The sequence below is a fragment of the Genypterus blacodes genome, unplaced genomic scaffold (assembly GCF_046128005.1).
Source record: "Genypterus blacodes isolate CSIRO-AG114 ecotype Tasmania unplaced genomic scaffold, CSIRO-AGI_Gbla_v1 ptg000504l_1, whole genome shotgun sequence".
Lineage (NCBI taxonomy): Eukaryota > Metazoa > Chordata > Actinopteri > Ophidiiformes > Ophidiidae > Genypterus > Genypterus blacodes.
Genome location: NW_027467261.1, coordinates 47501 through 67500, shown reverse-complemented (window position 1 = coordinate 67500; position 20000 = coordinate 47501). Strand labels below are relative to the sequence as shown.

Genomic DNA, 20000 nt, shown 5'->3' with positions numbered 1-20000 from the left:
ATGATCGCTACAAACAGAACAAATGAAAACCAGATCATTAAGGGGACTTCCAGGTTCCCTAAGATAAAGATCATAACCAAGGCCGACAACTGAGAGGCACTGGGAGAATGGAATGGATAGGAAGGGCAGGGGGGTAGTTACTGTCCTTTCCATTGCCCCTGCTAGAGACGCTCTGTAGAACCTTCAGCAGAGCAACAAACAGAGCTGCAGGTCTGCTAGAAACCAGCAGAACTTACCCACTAAAGGTCAAGGGTCACATGGTGAACAGTGTGATGTTTAATGTCCACACAGCAGGACCAGAAGAACCAGAACTACCTGCCTGTGTTTGCTTGTACTAATCTAATAATCTAACCTGAACTGTGGGGCCTGGAGGCAGACCTCCTCCGTCAGGACCTGAAGAGCTGCAGGTCTATGAGACTCTGGGAGCCTCTGAGCTCAGACTGAGTCTCTAATCAAACTCAGCCGAGGACATAAACATCACTAAAGCTCTTAAACTTCCTATCATCACGTCACAAAGCGAACTGAACCCCGGGTCAGAGCGGAACCCGGCAGGTGGATCTGCTCACCAGATGGAGTTCTGGATCCGGAGCTGCAGCGCGCCGGCCTCAGCGCCCTGCAGCCCGGGCACCGCGGCGGGCAGCCCGGGCAGCAGGACGGCCGGGCTGCCCGCGCCTCGCTCCGGCTGCTGCGGGGGCTCGTCCTCGGCCATCGGGGAGCCGCTGGGGCCGGAGCGGGGCGGGAGGCGGGGCGGCTCTCTGGGTCACACGGCGGCACCCACCGGGGGACGGGACGGGACGGCGGAGAGCCCTGTTGTTGTTGTTGTCGCCGCCCGGTCCTTCTGCTCCGACATTGCGCTCTCTACGAGTCCAAACCCAAGGACGGAACCGGCGTGTGCGCGAACCTGCGGCTCGATTCGGTGCACAGACTTCAGTAAACGCGTAAACAAGCGTGGAGCTCCGGGAAACAAGTGTCCGCTCCCCCGGGCTGCAGCACCGAGAGCACCGGGCAGGACGAGAGAGCGGCGGCGCGCATGCGCACTACGCACACCCGCACACAAACAAGACGAGACCGAATGGAGGATTGATCGTGATGAAAAAGAGAGAGAGAGTGAGAGAGTGAGAACAACACGCTGGAGGAACATGTGGATCTCTTCATCATCATCATCATCATCATCATCTGAGTCTTAACAAAGTCAGAAAACTCAAAAGTGTGTCCACATTTGACCTTTACAGATCCTACTGATCCAGATTCATCTGATCCAGATCCTACTGATCCAGATCTAAACGCTGTTCCCCTCCCGTGGTGCACCTCATGACGTCATGCTAAGGTTTGATAATATAAAACCCTTCATATATGGATAATAATAAAAGTATAATTATTTATGGTGAACACACAATGTAGTCCTTTGAAAGTCTCTTGGGGGAACATCCCATAATCTCTTGGCCTTAGAAACGTCGGATTACGCAACACTGGCAGTCTGCCGCTACAACACTGTGACTTTATTGGATACTTATCTTTAAAAGTTTAGATTTCTGTTACATTTTTGTTGAGTTATTTATTTTTCACTCACAGTAATAACCTGAACCTTAGACCGCTGACGTCATACAAAATAGGTTATAATTCCATCCTTCACTTACATTAATAGATGTATTGAATGTTTACTAATCTGCGTGTTTTCACCGTGACTCTCGTCGCGCGCTTCCCTCAGTTTGTCCCTACAGCGCCACCGTACTGGCAGGCGCTTTTGACCTTGTTGCTATGCAACCAGAGCCGCGTCTCCTCTTGCTCACAATGGCGGACAGAAGTTCGATTAAAAAGTCTCCATCCGTCGTGTTTGAGGTGTGTTTGTTTATTTTTATACGATTCATTCACATAAACTGAACAGAAGAGTAAAAGCACGTTAGTTTGACGTAAATTAGACGTGAGTTAGCAGCAGCTGGAGTCCCTGTCAACTGATGCTAACCAGCCGAGGCTAACACGGCTCATTCACGGAGATATCTTTCATTTCTAAATCAAAATTGTGTGATATCAATGTTTGTGACAAAGTCCATTACCATAGAAACACAAAGAGACCTGATCGCGGTGTCGTGATGCTGTTGGTTTGATGTAAATGTTGTTTACGTTATTGTTGTTGTTTTTGTAGACAAAGAAACGTCCGTCCAGCAGAATGAGCTCTAGGGGTCAGAGGTCAGAGGTCAGCCCAGCAGCTCCAGCGCAGCAGCAGTTGGAGGACCTGCTCACTCAGGAGAAACAATACATGTGAGATGTTCCACTCATTCAGACGGAACATGACCAGGAGGCAAACACTCAGAAACTCAATACTCACTCATCCAATATGATTGACACATGCTGGTGTGGTCCCTGCAGGTTGATCAATGCAGAGCTGGAGGCTAAAACAGCTGATCTGGTGCGACAGGCGGAGCACTTCATGGTGAGTCCACAAGCACCAGAACAGGTCTCAGACTGGGAGCTCAAGGGTTAAAGTCTGCGTCTCTGCTTTCAGAGGGAACAGTACGGACTCAAACCGACGTCCCCTCGTCTGTTCACTGACACTGAGGAAGAGGAGGAGTCAGAGTGAGTAAGAGAACAGAAACATGGATGAAACAGGAGGAAGCTGTGAGGGTCAAACTGTGGCTCAGGGTCCGTTTCTGTTTCAGGGTGAGGACGTCTCACAGCAGCACCGTCGTGCAGGATCCTCCTGTGAAGGGACCAGCCAAGAAAAGCTCCACGTCCAAAACACTGAACAGTGCTGGGAAACAGAGGTGTGGGGCAGGAACACACACTCCATACCTCCGCCAAGGGGAGGAGTTTCAGTGATTGACCCCAAATGTTTCCTGGTGGTTTGGTTCCATTCAGGCGAGTGAAGTGGAGCACAGCAGAGGATGCAGCAGCGGCAGACGGCCTGGCTGAGGCCCAGAGCGTCACAGAGAAGAAGCTGCTCCAGCCTGACTGCTCTGTGGATCACCATGGAGACACACGGGGAGGTAGAGAGACATGAGACACTGCAGCATGGACGGACCTCAACTGTGTCCAGGCAAGACATCTGGATCAGTGTGTGTGTGTGTGTGTGTGTGTGTGTGTGTGTGTGTGTGTGTGTGTGTGTGTGTGTGTGTGTGTGTGTGTGTGTGTGTGTGTGTGTGTGTGTGTGTGTGTGTGTGTGTGTGTGTGTGTGTGCGCCCATCCATCAGGCCCTTCAGATGTTCCCATCCGTGTCCTGAATGCAGAGGTCCGGGTCATGCAGGAGGAGATGGAGCAGCTGTCATATGAATGTTACAAGAAGGTAACAAGGAAACTTCACCGGATGGATCGCTCCTCCAGACAGCCAACAGGGGGCGCCAGAGCTTTAAGACAGCAGCAGCAGCAGAACCAATGTGTCCTTGTTATGTTGCCATGTTGCAGGATGATGAGATCTCTAAGCTGAACAGAGCGGTGAAGGATCTGGAGGAGGATCGAGCTCGACTGCAGAAGAACACAAACGTCCAGCAGACACAGATCAGCAAACACAAAGACTCAGCAGAGGAGTCGACCAAGAAGAGTAGCGTGCTACAGCTGCAAGTGGCTGCCTTACGCAAGGTGTGTGTGCGTGTGTGTGTGTGTGTGACCATGCAGACAGAAACTGGACTGATGTGAGGCAAAGAGAACATGTGAGAGAAGTAGGAACATGGAAGGAAGGTTCACACATAACCAGCAGGAGAGGAGAGGAGAGAGGGGAAGAGGAGGGGAGGGGAGAGGGGAGAGGTCAGAAGGGAAGAGGAGAGGAGAAAGGGGAGGGGTTAGAGGAGAGGAGGAGAAGAGGAGGGGAGAGAGGAAAGGAGAAGAGAGGAGGAAAAAGGGGAGAGGAGGTTAGAGAGGAAAGGAGGGGAAGAGAGGAGAGGAGAAAGGGGGGAGGAAGAGAAGAGGAGGGGATCGGAGGAGAGAAAGAGGAGCTCATCCTGGAGCTTCATGACTTCTTTTGCCCCCTGGTACAGGAGATAGAAAATCTGAACCGAACGCACAAAAAGGCAGCAGGCGTCCACAGCGCAGCTGAGATCCGTCTGAACCGAGCCCAGGAGGAGGTGGAGCGCTTAAAGGGCCAGCTGAGCAGCCTGAAGCAGACCAATCAGGTGAGAGTCTCTGAGCCGGGGTCAGAGCCGGGGTCAGGGTCTGATGAACCCTGACCCCAGAGGAGCTCTGCATCTCTCCTGCTCACGTTGTTGTCATTCTGTCCAATCAGGACAAGATCAACCAGGAACATCAGAGTAAAGAGAACCTGCTCGCCGAAAACAAAATGTTAAAGAAGCAGAAAGCAGAACTGCTGGTGGGATTCAAGAAGCAGCTGAGGCTGATCGACGTGCTGAAGAGGCAGAAGGTGAGTCGGTCTGCAGTCTGAGCTCCTCTTCATCTCAGGGTTCAGTCTGAGCTCCTCTTCATCTCAGGGTTCAGTCTGATCCCTGCTCTTCTCCCTGCAGATGCACTTTGAAGCTGCAAAGCTGCTGTCCTTCACTGAGGAGGAGTTCCTCAAGGCTCTGGACTGGGGCAAAGCCTGAGCTGCATCTCACCTCTCTGATTGTAAAGGGATTTAACACTGACATTCATGACTGTGTGTGCGTGTGTGTGTATGCTTGTGTGTGCTTGTGTGTGTGTATGTGTGTGTCAGCTGATGCCCTACCTGTTCCCCTTGTGACTCAGAATTCAACTTTAACCTTTGTGGGATTCTGCTTTATTCAGATTCTCTTGTGTGAAATAAAAACAAACCTGTGTGTGTGTGTGTGTAAATGGGAGCCAATGGTGTGACTGAATGATTGAACTGTTAAATACAAGATAATCAATGTTCTCACTCTTGATCGTTTTGGCTGAATCGTGACAATAAAGTGAGGATTTGAGCTTTTTGGAATATTTTATACTTTTAAATATTTCATTAAACAATCAAATGAAGCTGACGACTTAAACTCTGACATGAAACTGAAATAATAGAACAATCACTGTAAAACTGATAACTGGATTGAAGTCATTGGACCTGAGGTGATCCTGCCCCCTGGTGGTGAAACCCTCAAACTGCTGACTCCATTAATCGCTCTCCCAATCCTCATCAGGCGCCAGCTTCTTGATAAAGTGACTGCGGAATTCCTCGTCAAAGTGCTGCAGGTCTTCTTCTCGGAACAAGCCCTGCAAACACACACACACACACACAGGGTCACACAGGGTCAGACAGGCTGCACGTGTGTGTGGCGTCCCCACAGCGCCCCCTACCTTGGGGTAGTATCCAAGCAGCTTGGTGGCGTGATGCTTCAGGAGTCTCTGTCGCTCCTCCTCGATGATGTGGCGGCGCAGCGCCTCTGTCTCCTGCTCCATTGCTCGCTCTTTAGCCTCCAGCTCCTGAAACACACACACACACACACACACACACACACACACACACACACACAAAGTCCAATCTGATGTAAGTGAACAGATGTGAATGTAATCTTTCCTGTGCACACTGAGTGGAAACCTCCGCACCATGTTGGCCTCACGCTGACGCCGTTTGTACTCGATGAGCTTCTCCACTTCCCGTCGGTGCTCCTGCTGCTTCAGGCGGCGTTTCTGAGCCTTCATCTGCTCCAGACGATCGTCCTCGGCAAACTTGGCCATCATCATCTGGCTGAAAGCCTCGTCCTCCTCCTTCTCCGCCTGCCTCTGCATCTCTTTGAAGGCCAGCTGCTCCTGGCAGGTCTTCTGCTGCAACAGCCGCTCTTTGATCTTCTTCTCCATCTCCGCCTGGTGGAGATCAAAGTTCAGAGTTGGTGCGTCGCTCGCAAAATCTGGATTTCATGATTTACAAAGCTGCTCAAGTGGACCAGCGACATCTTGAGGTGTGTTTGTGTAACTGCAGGGGGACCCGGGCTCTTCATTTGCACTGGACCCCCTGGACCTACTGGAGTAGACCTACTAGACCTACTGGACCCAGCGGACCTGCTGGACCTACTAGACCTACTGGACCAACCGGACCTGCTGGACCCACTAGACCTACTGGACCCACCGGACCTGCTGGACCCACTTGACCTACTGGAGTAGACCTACTAGACCTACTGGACCCACCGGACCTGCTGGACCCACTAGACCTACTGGACCCACTGGACCCTCCTGATTGGACTTAGAGGAAGTGTAAAACGTGAATCCTTACGATTTCTTTCCTCCTCATAGTTTCTTCTTGCTCCTCTATGAGGAGCTCCTCACGGGCCTGATCCAGCTCCTCACGCATCTGTCGCTCCATCTTCATCTTCTCCACCAGCTGCAGAGAAGAAGAGCTGCTTTACCTCCACACACACACACACACACACACGGACTGTGTGATGCTGATTGTGACTTAAAGACGCCGCCTGAACCTTTTTGTGGAGCTGGTCTTTGGCTTCTTCTCTGTCTTTCATCTTGGTGCTTTTGCTCTGCTCCATCTTCTGCTGATAGTTGGTGAACTCACAGATGCGTCTGTTCTCCTCCTCCGTCTTCTCCTCCTCCATGCGTCTCCACTCCGCCTGCTGCATCTTGTATTCTTCAATGTACCTCTGAGTGGCTTTGGCCTTCTCCAGCTTCACCTGTCTCTCCCTTCAACACACACGGGCACACACACACACACACACACATTAGCATCACTAACACATCACATGTAGTTCATCTGAGCTACTGTGGTCCTATAGGATGATGCAATGCTGCCATCTGGTGGAGGGACTGTAGGTCTGGTTACTCTCTTCCTCTTCCTCTAAACAAAGCTGTGAAGCTCTCACCTCTGATCCTCCTCGTAAATCTTCCTGATGATCTCGTCCACCATGAGCTTCTCCTTGAGGAACTCCTGGTAGGCCTGCTGCCTCTGGAGCTCCTTCTCCATCAGCTGCTGCTTCAGCTCCCTGTGGTACTGCAGCGCAGCCTCCTGGCGCTTCTGCTCCAGCTTCTGCACCTCCGCCGCCGCTTCAGCGCGTTCGCTCTTCATCTGGCGAGCCACGTCTGCCACCTCACGCTGTCAGATGAAGAGGAGGAGCCACAGTTGGTAAGCGTGTACACAGGAAGCTGAACTACAACTTCCTGAACTACAGGAAGTTGGGAGACTTGAAGTTAACCCTGTGAGGCCCTGTGCAGCCCCTGGTTTATGACATCATGTTTTTGTCAGCTTGTCATATGTGTTCAAGCTCCAGTCTGATTTCACAAAGCTGACTCTGTCGTCACGGTAACTGATGCTCCATAGCTATTGGGGCTTACTCGGGGGGGCGGGGGGATTGGTTTGCTGTTTAACAAACCAATCACCTGGTTTGTTAAACAGCATCACCGTCCCAGCAGGATCCACTTGAGGCATCTTTAGGGGGTCTGCCCGTACAAGGCGGGGCCAGGAGGCGGGGCCAGGAGATTTAGATATATGCTTAACTGTGACAGTGTTTATGTTGACTTCTCTCTCTCTTTGTGATGTGTTTCATGCTGCACAGGACAGTGATGAACCTGTAGGTGTGTCACATGATGAAGAGGGTTGTGAGGCCTGATGTTCCTGCAGACTTTCACTTCCACAGTGTGAGTTATAACCAAAGCAACAAGTACGCCAGCCCTCCATCAGTCCCTCGTGCACCTCGTGTAATGCTTTCAGACAGAGTGAGACACTGAGGCGCAACCTCAAAGGGTTAACGACCCCTGGAGCTGGGACAGATGAAGCTCACCATGGTCTCACACTTCACGGCCTGCCGCTCTGCCATCTGTGCTGCTCGCTCCTTGTTCACATACGCAGCCTGCAGCTTCACCTCCAGGTGCCTGAGCTCCGTGCTGCAGAGGAGTCAGGGAAGGAAGGTAGTTAGGTGACACACACACACACACACACACACACACACACACACACACACACACACACACACACACACACACACACACACACACACACACACACACACACACACACACACACACACACACACACACACACACACACACACACACACACACACACACACACACACACACACCTGTTGGCTATGACACACAGCCTCCTCTTCTCCTGGCTCTCCTCCTCCAGCACGATGCGTGCCAGCTCCTTGGCCATCCGCTCCCCTTGTTGTGCCATCTTCTGTCTTCCACTTCTCTCCTCCGCCTGAAAGTAAAGGCGTCACACATGTTAGCGTGAGGCGCTGCGGTGTGGAGGAGCCCGTAGAGCTGAGGGGTCAAACTCAGTTTAGTTCAGGGCCACATTCAGTCTCATCTTAACTCACTCCTATAATTGGATATAAATGGACGACTCCAAGTTTCCCCTTTTGTTACAGTACAAAGAGGTACAAGTTCATATTAAAAATGTTTACATTTAACAAACTATCTTTTTTACAAAACATATTATGGAGAACCTGAAATTTCACAAGAACAGAGAGTTTAATTCTGCGTGGACAAATACATCTGCTTTCACTGACAACAGGACAGGAGGGAGATAATAATAAGTCATAATCATGTGCTTGCTATATGGAGAGAAATTATAATAGCAACCAACAATCAATGTAACGTTCAAAGACATTTCGAGAACAAACACGCAGCATTTACTGAAAAGCACCAAGCTGGAGATAAACGTTAAAGAGCGATGACGATACTGCTGACGAGAGAGCATAGACGCCGCAGAAAGCCTTCACAGAGGGAGATGACATGAAAGAATCCGTTACTAAAATAGAGAGAATAATAGAGAATCTATTCAAAGACAAACGTGTCCTTGACGCACAAACATAACACATTTGCTTTCCCATCTTTCATGATCCTGCCTTACTTCTGCATCACTCTGTCTTTGCTGGATCATCTGTAGGGAGTGTGTTTCTCAACAACACCTGGGACGACAGTTTGAAAATCACCTCCGTTAATCGCGGATCTGACGCTGATGTGGAACCGCTGCACTTTAGTGGCGGGATGCCGTCACTTCACGGGTCACAACACCGACATGCATTGTGTTTCCGGACAGGTAGTTTATGGACAAGGTACGCTTCTAAGCAGCATAGACGTTTATTTTGCTCTCGCGGGCCTCAAAATGACGTGGCGAGCCGGATTCGACCCGAAGGCCTTGAGTTTGACACATGTGTCGTAGAGCCAGGACGGAGCTCTAAACTACACTTCAGAGCGGAACACGTCCATATATAATGTTTGCTTGTCGTTAACCGGAAATACGCCATGTAACTGAGCCACGTTGTGTCCCACCTGTAGTCTGGCGTAAATGAGTATGAACGCGTCACACACAGACTGGAAGTGAATAAACTGTTTGCAAACACAATCTGGATACATTTGTGATGAATGGTTATGTAGCCTGAACTTACTGCCTGACCAGCAGGGTTCAAAATGTCGGCGCAAACAAACAAACATGGCGTACCTGCAGCATCAGGCTCTCCATGGCCCGCTCGCGCTGCTCCTCTGCTCCTGTAGCACCTGGCGCACGTGCCTCTCGCAGTGTTGCCATGTTAACGACTTTCTCGCTAAATCTGACGATTTACCAAATCCTCTTAACGACTTTTTTTTTGTCAAAAGCGACTAGCGACAAATCTAGCGACTTTTTCTGGAGTTATTGGAGACTTCTGCTGTTTTGGAGACATTGACGGGTGCTGCCGCGAGCGCCTCCACAGTAACAAACAGTGTTGCTAAGTCCCCAGTAAGGAAAGTCGCTATTGGCTGTCCTAAGAGTCACCAACTGGAGGAGGAGGAGGCCTGTGTGTGTGTGTGTGTGTGTGTGTGTGTGTGTGTGTGTGTGTCGTTGTGCACAGTAGCTGCATAACGATACGTCACAGTCTTCAAAACACCAGAAGTCTCCAAAAGTCTCCAATAACACCAGAAAAAGTCGCTAGATTTGTCGTTAGTCGCTTTTGACGGAAGAAGTTGCCAAGAGGATTTGGAAAGTCGCCAGATTTAGCGGGGAGTCGCAACCATGGCAACGTGGTAACAAAGCATTCACAGGCTGTCACTCACAGTAGCCACGCACTGCAGACAGAGCAGAGCGGACACGAGGACACACACACACACACGGCTCTTCACGGTCACACTAAAATAAATTACTGCATTGGACTCACACACAGCTTCAGTCACTTATCTCCCACCCTGGACACAAACTGTTTTTAACCCTCCCCTCTGGCAGGAGGCTGAGGTCCATCAGAACCAAAACCCAAGCCACAAATCCAGCTTCTTTCCCTCTGCAGTGAGCCTTATCAACAAGGCCCGGGTCCTCCGCTGACGTCACAACAAACCCCTGCACGTTCACTTTATTTTACTTACAGTATTCAATTTAGTTAATTTATCACAATAAACCCTTGTTAACACTTTTCAACACTTTACTCAACAGTACTCATTTAGCTTATTTTTTTCATTTAGTGTGTTTCTTTAATTTAATTCCCGAGCTGCTGTTCTTATATGTTGTTTTATATGTTGTTTCATATGTTTCTTGTTGTCTCTTGATGTTATTTGTACGCACCAAGGACCAGAGCAAATTCCTCTTAAGTGTTAACTTAACTGGCGATTAAAGCGATTCTGATTCAGATTCTGATACAGGTCTTCAATTATGCAAATTGGCGATGACGTCATTTTTCGACTTCAAGCGACGTTTAGGACAGCCAATAGCGACTTTCCTTACCGAGGAGTTTACCTCAGGGACTTTGATCTTTCCGTGCCATTGTTGTGTTTGTTGGGTGTGTTCGTTTCTGTTTCTGTTTGTTCAATGATACTCCATTTTACAAAAGTTCATGATTTTTACGTCTTCGTCGAACTTGGTCACCAACGGTTTTTGTAAGTTGTACTAATTGATCCGTGATCCGGCTTTCTACACTCACTTATCATCGGTTTTGACCCTGATTGATCCATATTTATCGACTCAACGCGCTATGAAAAAGTCAAATTGCCGCTATTTTCATGCTTTTATATTTCTGTGTTTTAAATATAGTTTGTTTTAGATTTATGTGTGTAGAAAACAACTTCTGATTGTAAAACTAGTGTGATTGTTTGCCTGTCCTCCGATCCACTTCGGGGCGCTGCGGCACTAAAGCAACTTTAGGCAACGAAGAAGAAAAACCATAAACACACTGAAGTGTTGAAGGTAACTGAGACGTTTTTATTATTTCACACCCATTTATTGTTTTGTTTCGGGCTGTGCGACCGTTTTAGTGAAACCGAGTCAAAGCGGTTTAATTCACTGTAACGTTACTTTATGTTAAAATATGTGTTTAGCTACAGAGAGCTGCGGTGGAGATAATGCTTCCGGTTTGACAATAGAAGCTGACTATTAATGTTTTTAGGTAAATAAACAGTCGGGAGAAGTTATTAGCTCTGCTTTGCTGCGTGAATGTTTGTTTTCCACGTTGTTCTCAGTTAGCTCGGTTAATGTTGTTTATCTCCGTTAAAAACAGCAGAATCGCCTTTGACGAATAAACTATTTAAAGGAGACGATCAACACTAAGTCCTTTATGTTGTGTTTGTAATGTGATGAGTGGTTGCTATGGTGTTTGTTGCGCTGCAGGATGTCTTTCCACTTCTGTCCTAAATGCGGGACGAAGCTGCAGCCAGACTTCCTGTTCTGTCCGTCCTGTGGGGAGAAGCTTCCTGCTCCCGCAGCAGCTGGACCCAACCTCTCCAGCAGTAAAGACACAGACAGTAAGAGAGCTGCCAGCTGCTGGTTGACCCTCTGGGGACCCGTGTGTGCTCACAGAGCGTCCTCTTGTCCCTCAGGCCCAGAGCGTCCCACCTGTGCTCCAGTCTGTGCTCGTCCTCCCCTGGGGAAGACCCGGAAGTCCTTTCGTCTGGACAGGGAGGTGGACGTCTCTGCAACTCAGGCAGCGTCCAACAATCCTACAGGTGACAGAACCACTGAGCTGCGTCTCTCCATCACAATCAACCCAAAGCACTGGAGCACAAATACTTCATCTGTTTGTGTGATAAAAAGCTGAGCTGTGTGATCTGTGTTGACAGATAACTGTGCAGTAACTCCGGGGAAACAGCAGGCGGTGACCTTCAACCTCAGCGAGGCGTTGGGCCGGCCTGCTGCGTCTCCCTCTCCCTCAAAGTCCCCCGGTGAGCTGAAACACAAGTGATGCGTCTGAATAAAAATTGCTGTCACGGTTGATTGACATGTTGTTTCTGTGGCTCGTTGTCATGGCAGCGAGGGCGAAGGCCAAGGCCCTAAGGCATGCTGGGAAACAGGCAGAAGAAGGAAGCAAGCCCAGTGACAAAGCAGCCAAGACAGAGGAGCCGCCACTGCTGCGTCGCTCTGCCGCTTCACCTCCCGCCTATGCTTCTCCAAAAGGTGAAGGTCAAAGGTCACCAGACTGTAGTTTCTGCAGTATTTGAGTCTTTACTGACATGTAGGGTGGGAGTCCGTGATGTAAACCCACATACATACATACATACAAGTGTTTAGTTCTTCAGCTCAGTGTTACAGTGACACCTGGTGGCAGTGGAGGGAATAACCACAGCAGTGACCTGAGGAGGTGAATGTCACCATGTGTGTTTGTTTGTTTGTTTGTTTGTTTGCATCAAAGGCAAAGCCAAGAAGGCGAAGCGTCTGTTTGCTGTGGAGCCGCTGGAGGTTGGAGAGGAAGTGACGGACACCATTGGCAGGAAATGGAAGCTGGAGAAGCTGCTAGGTCACCACATGACGGAGCTGCTCTATAAAGGTTTACACACACACAAGCCCCTCCCCCTTTGTAGTTTAACCCTAAGAGTTGTACTTGTCTAATGGGGGCGGAGCTTAAGAAGCCTGTAGCCTTCATCATACCACCATGTGTCTGTGTGTGTGTGTGTGTGTGTGTGTGTGTGTGTGTGTGTGTGTGTGTGTGTGTGTGTGTGTGTGTGTGTGTGTGTGTGTGTGTGTGTGTGTGTGTGTGTGTGTGTGTGTGTGTGCGTGTGTGTGCGTGTGTGTGCGTGTGTGCGCGCATCTCACCTGTTCTCTTCCTCAGTTGATCAGGCGTCCTCACGGTCCAGAGAGTCGGATCACGTCCTCAAACTGGTGAGTGGGTCCTCTTCATCATCTTCATCTTCATCGATCAGCCGGTCACATGCTAACAGAACATCATCATACGTGTGTGTGTGTGTGTGTGTGTGTGTGTGTGTGTGTGTGTGTGTGTGTGTGTCTGCGTGTTGTTTCTCAGGGAGCCAAAGATGGACGGATCTTCAATGAGCTGAACTTCCTGCAGAGAGCTGCCAAGCCTGCCATGGGTGAGGAGGAACACCAAATCACCATCTGGTCTGCTGGAGCCTGGAACCTAATTACACAGATACTCTTTGTCTCCCCCTAGTGCACAAGTGGAAGAAGCGGAAGAACATGTCTTTCCTGGGGATTCCGTCGTGCTTCGGCTTCGGCCTGCATTCAGACTCCTACAGGTGAGACCTCCTGCTGCTGCAGCCTCACACATGATGTCATCCTGAGTGACCTTTGACCTCTCCTTCCCCGCACAGGTTCCTGATCTTCCCGGACATGGGTCGCTCTCTGCAGTCTGTCATCAAGGAAGAGGAGTGTTTGTCTGAGACGGACGTTCTTCATCTTGCCTGTAGCATCGTGAGTAAACCTTCCTCTCTCTCTGAGCTTCCTCTCAGCCCTCACAGATCAAACCAGATGTTTCTCCTCCTCCTCCTCCCTGCAGCTGGACGTGCTGGAGTATCTCCACTCTAACGAGTACGTCCACGCCGACATCCGGGCAGAGAACGTCTACATAAAGCCTCAGAGTCAGGTCAGCAGAGTCACAGCAGAGTCACAGCCATCAAGCACCCTCTGGTGTCGAGGTCACCCACCGTCAGTGTGTGTGTGCGTGTGTGTGTGTAGGTGTACCTCACAGGATACTGCCACTCTTTCCGGTACCGACCATGTGGCCAGCACGTCCAGTACCACGAGGCCAGCAGGACGCCACACGAGGGCGCTGTGGAGTTCATCAGCCTGGACGCTCACAAGGGAGCAGGTGTGTGTGTGTGTGTGTGTGTGTGTGTGTGTGTGTGTGTGTGTGTGTGTGTGTGTGTGTGTGTGTGTGTGTGTGTGTGTGTGTGTGTGTGTGTGTGTGTGTGTGTGTGTGTGTGTGTGTGTGTGTGTGTGTGTGTGTGTGTGTGTGTGTGTGTGTGTGTGTGTGTGTGGACCTCTGACCTCTCGTTGCCCCTGCAGCTCCGTCGCGGCGCAGTGACCTTCAGACTCTGGGGTACTGCATGCTGCGGTGGCACACGGGGCCTCTGCCATGGAGCGACCTCACCAGGCCGGAGAGTGTGGCCGCACAGAAACAGAGGTGAGAGAGCCTGATGGGGGTGTGTGTGTGTGTGTGTTAAGCTCCGCCCCCTCCCTCCCTCCCTCAGAGCAGCTGTTGTCCCTGTGTAAAGCTCTCTGCTGCCCCCTCAGGTACCTGGAGGACGTGCCTGCTCTGCTGCTGCACTGCTTTGGCAGGAAGAAAGTCTCCAGTGAGTCAAAGCTGTTTGATCATGTATGTTTTATAAACATGATAGACACGTGTGTGTGATGTGCCCTCTCTCTCTCTCTCTCTCTCTCTGTGTGTGTGTAGCGGCGTTTGAAGCCTATCTGACCAAGGCGGCGGCTCTGCAGTATTCAGAGGAGCCAGACTACGGCGCTCTGAAGGCCGGGCTCAGTGCAGCCTTACTGCAGCTAGGGGGCGCCATGGAGCAGCCGCTTAGCTTTTAGGTGACACACACACACACGCTCGCACACGCACACGCACACGCACACACACACACACACACACACACACACACACACACACACACACACACACACACACACACACACACACACACACACACAGCAACCTAACCTTCTCATTTCTCCACAGAGCTGATGTGAAACCTGGAGCTCAGACTTGACCCCTCTATGTGTGTGTGTGTGTGTGTGTGTGTGTGTGTGTGTAGCTGTGATGTTCTGTTGCACTGACGAGGCTGAACGCTGCAGTAACACACATTAGATCATTACATCATTGTGACTCAGAGGGTTCAGACACGTTGCGGAGCTCAATCAGGTTCTCTGATGAATGTGGAGCGTCCACTTCCTGTGAATGAGACGCAGACAATGCAAGTGTTTCCTGTTTCCCTCCTCTGATAGGACCAGCTGACCCTCCTCTCAGCAGGGCCTGGTGCTCTCAGAGGTCAGAGGTCGTGGTTCATGCTTCATAGATTTAAGATTTCAGTACTTTGTAGTGTTTTTATAAATTATTAAGATTCAGCGAAGAGTCACAGCTCAGAGATCTGACTCACCTTCATCTGCAATTTAAATAGAATTTTTAACTGTGATTAACCCTCAAACAACAACTGTCTGTCTGTCTGTCTGTCTGTCTGTCTGTCTGTCTGTCTGTCTGTCTGTCTGTCTGTGTGTGTGTGTGTGTGTGTGTGTGTGTGTGTGTGTGTGTGTGTGTGTGTGTGTGTGTGTGTGTGTGTGTGTGTGTGTGTGTGTGTGTGTGTGTGTGTGTGTGTGTGTGTGTGTGTGTGTGTGTGTGTGTGTGTGTGTGTGTGTGTGTGTGTGGTGAGCTCACCCAGCCTGAGGCCTGTACATGCCTGAGTGTGTGGTAACAACATACGTGTGTAAACCTGTGTAAACGTACGGCGTGGCCCTCTGCACAGCTCTGAGCTCCTCTGGACGCTCTCTCACTCACAAACACACAGAAGCTTTGTTATTTTACAGAAACCTTTTTATAAAGTTGAAACATTTGTGAACATAAACATTTGAACATATGTCATCTTTATATGAAACAGTAAATAACTCTTAACTCTTAATGTGCAGAAAATAAAGACTTCTCTCCTCAGCCTCTTCTTCATTTACATCTTTACCTCCAGGCACTTTTCTACGTGAAGGCGTGAAGCGTTATGCAGACAGACTATAGCGCCCCCGTGTGGCCACGCCCCCGTGTGGCCACGCCCCTGCACGGCTCCACAGCACATAGCTTACTCGGGTCAGAACCTGGTTCCTCTCGGGCTTTAAGTGGTTTCACGTTTATCTTTGAATATTTGGACCAAAGTGTGGTTTGTATCTGAACCTTTGTTCAGTCTGAAGTTTCCTGTGTGACTCGGCCTGATCAGGTCAACAAATCAATAACCAACACACACTCAAGCACCAGAGGTCACAGGTGAGCCAGCAGGTCCAGTGAGGTGAGCTTTGGTTTGTTGGCATGGATCAGAAACGAGTCGCACACATGAAGGCAAAGTAAAAGCTGACTCTGTAAACTTCTGCCTGTGATGTAAATGTTGACTTGTTCCATGGATCTGTAGCTTCATGTTTGATATTAGATGTGAGACCTCCTGTTTGGTCCCTGATCACACACACACACACACACACACATCACATGCTGCTGAAGCTCCTCCCAGCTGCTCGGGGCTTTGAACCAACACACTCATGATCGCTCACACAAACACTTTAACCCTTCAGGGTCTCTGTGGGAGTGAGAGTCCTGAAAGAGGAATCTGGACCTGGATCAAGCCAGAAACCGTCCCACAACCTTTGGCAGAGTTTAGAGACTGAACTACAGCTGGCATCGCACAGTCACAGAACAAGAGATCACATGACCCGCTAGCATCACAGGGAAGAGGCCGCTTCTTTTTCCCACCCCAATTCTGACAAGAAGGTGGACATGGAATAACAGAGGCGGCGTTAGGAAGCGAGGGTTTCCACCACAAGAACCTGGACAGGAGAAGCAGGTCCCATGTCTGGCACTGAGGGAACCCTGAGGAGATCCACCAGCTGCTCACACACTCACACACACATGCATGGAGCCACTGAGCAGCATCATGTGACGCTCCTCACACTGTCACAGGTTCTTGTGGTTCTGGTAAACACACTCGGCCCAGCAGCCATGAGGTTCTGCTCTCATGAACACCAGAGTGTAAACATCTCTCCGTCTTCAGACTGAAGCTTCAGTCACTGAAAACAGAGAAACAAGGACAACGTCTCCATGTCAGGTGACACCAATCGGTCAATCTCATGGTTGTTATGGGAACACGGGTGGGAGGAGCGGTAACTCTGGCAGAGGTCTGCAGACAGAGCAGCGTGATATCAAATACACAACAATGTGTTTGGAAGGACTTTGGAAAGAAACCGACGCGTTGATGTTTGTGGTCTGAACAGCAGAAACACGTGATGCACAAACTCCACCGCCTGGCAGAGCTCGTTTGTCTGAGCAGGTAGAGGAGAAGTCCTGGAGTCCTGGAGGCCTCGGCTCCTCGGCTCCTCCAGGTTTGGCTTTGGTTCCACTCTAGAAGACGGTTGTGGCCAGATGGCTGGCGGAGGACGGACGCTCCTCCTGATCCGTCCCTCCTGCTGAGAGACAGAAGCTCCGTCAACACACGCACACACACACACATCAACGCAGCACGCCTGCATTTGTGTCGTCACGGCAACAACATCTCACCGAGTGGCTGGTCTCCCTTCTCCTGGTGGAGCTCCTCCTCCTCCTCCTCAGGTATGTGGACCTGACTCAGGTCCTGCAGCTCCTCCACACTGGACTCCTGTAGAGACCAAGCAGAGGCTTAGACTCAGACTGGCTCACTGATGTGTGTGTGTGTGGAGTCTGCTGGAGCACTTTAGAGATGTTTGGTTCCTTTCCTCAGCAGGTCAGAGGTCAGAGGTCAGCAGGTCTAACTCATGAGCTCCGAAGGTTCTGGCTCAGACTGCAGCTCTGATATGGACCAACACATCTTCATCCTCACTCTGATCTCATTCTGTCAGATAACATCTGTGTTGACCTGTGGCTGTCAATCAAAGGTGTTTGGTTGAACTTGACTCACCTGAGAGTCAGAGTAACCATCTTCATCAGAGTTCCTGAAGCCCTCTGGAGCCTCCATGAGGATCTCTAAAGCGCCGGCCTCCTCTTCATCACTGCTGGGAGACACAAAGGAACAAGTGTTAGGACTGAGCCAGGAACTGCTGAGTCACAGCTGCTAGCCTGCTAGCCTGCTAGCTACAGAGCAGCAGCTTCTCTATAAGTGAAGATACATTTACAATGAGAGTCAAATGGAGACACAGAGTTGCTCAGCAGACTCATGAGAGCTTCAGACTAACCTTCCTCCTGAGTAGGGTTTCTCCTCAACCACGTCTTCCTCCTCTATTTTCTCCTCAGCTTCCTCTTTTTCTGCTTCCTCTTTTTCTGCTTCCTCTTCTTCTATTTTCTCCTCTGTTTTCTCTTGGTCCTCTATTCTTCCGTCCTCCTCTTCCTTTTCTTCTCTGCCTTCCTTTTGTTCCTCAACTTCATCTTCATCAAGATCTGAACAATTAAGAAAGTCAAAACTTTCAAGGGCCGTTTCAACTTCCTGTCTGAAACTGACAGAGGTGGGAAAAGGAACCTGTGGAGGAAACCACAAAGGGTTAAAGCTGTGAGACGCCAAGATCACCAAGGAAGGCCTAAACCTCTGTGTGTGTGTGTGTGTGTGTGTGTGTGTGTGTGTGTGTGTGTGTGTGTGTGTGTGTGTGTGTGTGTGTGTGTGTGCGTGTGTGTGTGTGTGTGCGTGTGTGTGTGTGTGTGTGTGTCTCACCGCTGGAGCGTCTCCGGCCTGCTTGGACTCATGCGGTGGTGAGGTTCCTGCCTCATGTTGCTCCTCTTCCTCATGTTGCTCCTCTTCCTCATGTTGCTCCTCTGCCTCAGTGGTCTCTTCCTCTGTCCCTGCTTCAGTCTGCTGTGTTTGTCCCTCTGCGTCCTCTCCTGTTTCCTCGCCCCCCTGCCCCGCCACGCCGGCTTCCTGGGCACCGCATTCAGACGAATCCAAAACAACCGCCGCCTCCGTCAACGACAGAGGAGCAGGAGAGGAAACATCTGGACAGGAAGAGTTCAGGTCCGCAGAGTTTTCAGAGACGTCCACCGATTGGACGGACGCCACGTCGGTCACAGAGCAGTCCGGGCTGACGTCGGCCACGCCCCCGCCGTGCCCGTTAGACACGGCGTCCGTGCCGTCGGGCTCCTCCTCCTCCTGGTTGGAGGACAGCGATGGCGTGGAGGCGCTGGACTGGTGAGCGCTGAAGGACAGAGGAGCGCTCAGGGCGCTCTGCTGCAGCGAGCCGGACGCTGCCGTCAGTCTCTGAGCGTGATGAGCGAGAGCGGGACTGGACGAGTCGTCAGACGACTCAGAGGAGTTTGACCAGACCGTCCCGTTCTCCAGCTCACCCTGACGCTTCAGAAGAGACTGAGGGAGGGGGGAGAGGGAGAGAGGGAGAGAGAGAGAGGGAGAGAGGGAGAGAGGGAGAGAGAGGGGGAGAGAGGGGGAGAGGGAGAGAGAGGGAGAGAGAGAGAGAGGGGGAGAGAGGGAGAGAGAGGGAGAGAGGGAGAGAGGGAGAGAGAGAGAGAGAGGGGGAGAGAGGGAGAGAGAGAGAGAGAGACAGGAAGCCTTTATTACTCATGAACTGGTGTTGATAGTTGAGGTCTTACATTCAGACTGGTCTTCTTTGTTTGTTACTCTTTGTCTCTCTCACTTTGGTCTTTGGTCGAGACTCAACTTCAGTATTTTAAAACACTTTGATGTCTAAAGTTTGTTGACCTACAGAGTTTCTAAGGGTGTAAAGGTCAGATAATAAACTCTGATAGGTCACAGCACTCTGCTCATAATGACCTCTGACCTCATCCTGCTAACTAGCACACTAGCTACATAGCAGCAGCTACGTCCCCACACACCGACGGTAAACAGGACGGTCTCCTCGTTGCGGCGCTGACGTCACGGCGTAAAGAGGCCGCCCTGTCCGTCGCGGCGTGGTGACGCGCCTCCAGCGGCGAGCGGGCGGCCCGGCGCTCCTCAGCGAGGTGAGGAAGAGGAGGGACAGATCGGAGCGCTACTCAACCACTATGAAACAGCTACAAGGACCACACCTCTGCTGGTACATGCTACAAGCCTCACACCTCACACCACGAGCCACGCCCACACACACCTCACTACACACACACACTAAGCAGTCAGGGAGCAGCTGAAACAGAACAGGCCGGGAAAGCAAACAGCATCAGGACACAAACGCCACAGACAGGAGAAAGATCAATCCTCAGGGAGATAACCGGGTCGTGTCTGTCTGTCACTGATCAACTCTCCCTAACCTCAGAGACGTTCAACCACTGAAG

At 50.7% G+C, this 20000-nt stretch overlaps 4 protein-coding genes and 1 pseudogene across 5 annotated transcripts in view; 2 read left to right on the top strand and 3 right to left on the bottom strand.

Moving 5' to 3' along the window:
- The window catches only part of LOC142990306 (DNA-binding protein RFX7-like), a 3574-nt gene extending 2865 nt beyond the window's left edge, over positions 1 to 709 (bottom strand). Inside the window, exon 1 of the mRNA XM_076140052.1 lies at positions 567 to 709. Within this exon, the coding sequence (XP_075996167.1) occupies positions 567 to 709 (143 nt within the window). The remainder of the gene's footprint in view (positions 1 to 566) is intronic.
- Positions 710 to 1709: 1000 nt separating this feature from the next.
- tex9 (testis expressed 9) lies at positions 1710 to 4747 on the top strand. The gene is made up of 11 exons (XM_076140057.1): positions 1710 to 1839; positions 2144 to 2259; positions 2368 to 2431; positions 2504 to 2574; positions 2658 to 2762; positions 2857 to 2984; positions 3189 to 3280; positions 3400 to 3573; positions 3969 to 4103; positions 4214 to 4348; positions 4449 to 4747. The coding sequence occupies exons 1-11, from the start codon at positions 1759 to 1761 to the stop codon at positions 4524 to 4526; spliced, it is 1179 nt and encodes a 392-aa protein (XP_075996172.1). The 5' UTR covers positions 1710 to 1758; the 3' UTR covers positions 4527 to 4747.
- A 160-nt stretch (positions 4748 to 4907) lies between these two features.
- On the bottom strand, positions 4908 to 9628 carry mns1 (meiosis-specific nuclear structural 1). 2 transcript variants are annotated; one of them, XM_076140056.1, is made up of 9 exons: positions 8735 to 8829; positions 7956 to 8080; positions 7656 to 7758; positions 6741 to 6970; positions 6345 to 6561; positions 6143 to 6250; positions 5479 to 5736; positions 5230 to 5355; positions 4908 to 5145 (listed from the first exon to the last, which is right to left on the bottom strand). In XM_076140056.1, the coding sequence occupies exons 1-9, from the start codon at positions 8762 to 8764 to the stop codon at positions 5047 to 5049; spliced, it is 1296 nt and encodes a 431-aa protein (XP_075996171.1). In that variant the 5' UTR covers positions 8765 to 8829; the 3' UTR covers positions 4908 to 5046. The 2 variants fall into 2 exon arrangements, with proteins under 2 accessions (XP_075996171.1, XP_075996170.1); XM_076140055.1 differs by lacking the exon at positions 8735 to 8829 and adding an exon at positions 9326 to 9628 and having other exon boundaries at positions 4909 to 5145.
- Positions 9629 to 10617: 989 nt separating this feature from the next.
- On the top strand, positions 10618 to 15728 carry vrk3 (VRK serine/threonine kinase 3). The gene is made up of 17 exons (XM_076140053.1): positions 10618 to 10725; positions 10930 to 11032; positions 11453 to 11586; positions 11662 to 11787; positions 11902 to 12003; positions 12092 to 12235; positions 12471 to 12605; positions 12888 to 12937; positions 13080 to 13146; positions 13227 to 13311; positions 13387 to 13486; positions 13572 to 13658; positions 13751 to 13883; positions 14081 to 14198; positions 14309 to 14367; positions 14469 to 14605; positions 14754 to 15728. Exons 3-16 carry the CDS (start codon positions 11454 to 11456, stop codon positions 14603 to 14605), a joined length of 1476 nt encoding a protein of 491 aa, XP_075996168.1. The 5' UTR covers positions 10618 to 10725; positions 10930 to 11032; position 11453; the 3' UTR covers positions 14754 to 15728.
- A 772-nt stretch (positions 15729 to 16500) lies between these two features.
- LOC142990307 (rho family-interacting cell polarization regulator 1-like) overlaps positions 16501 to 20000 on the bottom strand; it is an 11220-nt pseudogene continuing 7720 nt past the window's right edge.

Coding starts and splice junctions, on each gene's coding strand:
- tex9 (XM_076140057.1), top strand. CDS start 1,759: ATGCAACCAGAGCCGCGTCTCCTCTTGCTCACAATGGCGGACAGAAGT. Junction 2,763..2,856: donor AACAGTGCTGGGAAACAGAG/GTGTGGGGCAGG, acceptor GGTTCCATTCAG/GCGAGTGAAGTGGAGCACAG. Junction 4,104..4,213: donor GCCTGAAGCAGACCAATCAG/GTGAGAGTCTCT, acceptor CTGTCCAATCAG/GACAAGATCAACCAGGAACA.
- vrk3 (XM_076140053.1), top strand. CDS start 11,454: ATGTCTTTCCACTTCTGTCCTAAATGCGGGACGAAGCTGCAGCCAGAC. Junction 13,487..13,571: donor TTCATCTTGCCTGTAGCATC/GTGAGTAAACCT, acceptor TCCTCCCTGCAG/CTGGACGTGCTGGAGTATCT. Junction 14,368..14,468: donor TGGCAGGAAGAAAGTCTCCA/GTGAGTCAAAGC, acceptor GTGTGTGTGTAG/CGGCGTTTGAAGCCTATCTG.
- mns1 (XM_076140055.1), bottom strand. CDS start 9,412: ATGGCAACACTGCGAGAGGCACGTGCGCCAGGTGCTACAGGAGCAGAG. Junction 6,251..6,344: donor AAGACCAGCTCCACAAAAAG/GTTCAGGCGGCG, acceptor TCTTCTCTGCAG/CTGGTGGAGAAGATGAAGAT. Junction 5,356..5,478: donor GTCAGCGTGAGGCCAACATG/GTGCGGAGGTTT, acceptor TGTGTGTTTCAG/GAGCTGGAGGCTAAAGAGCG.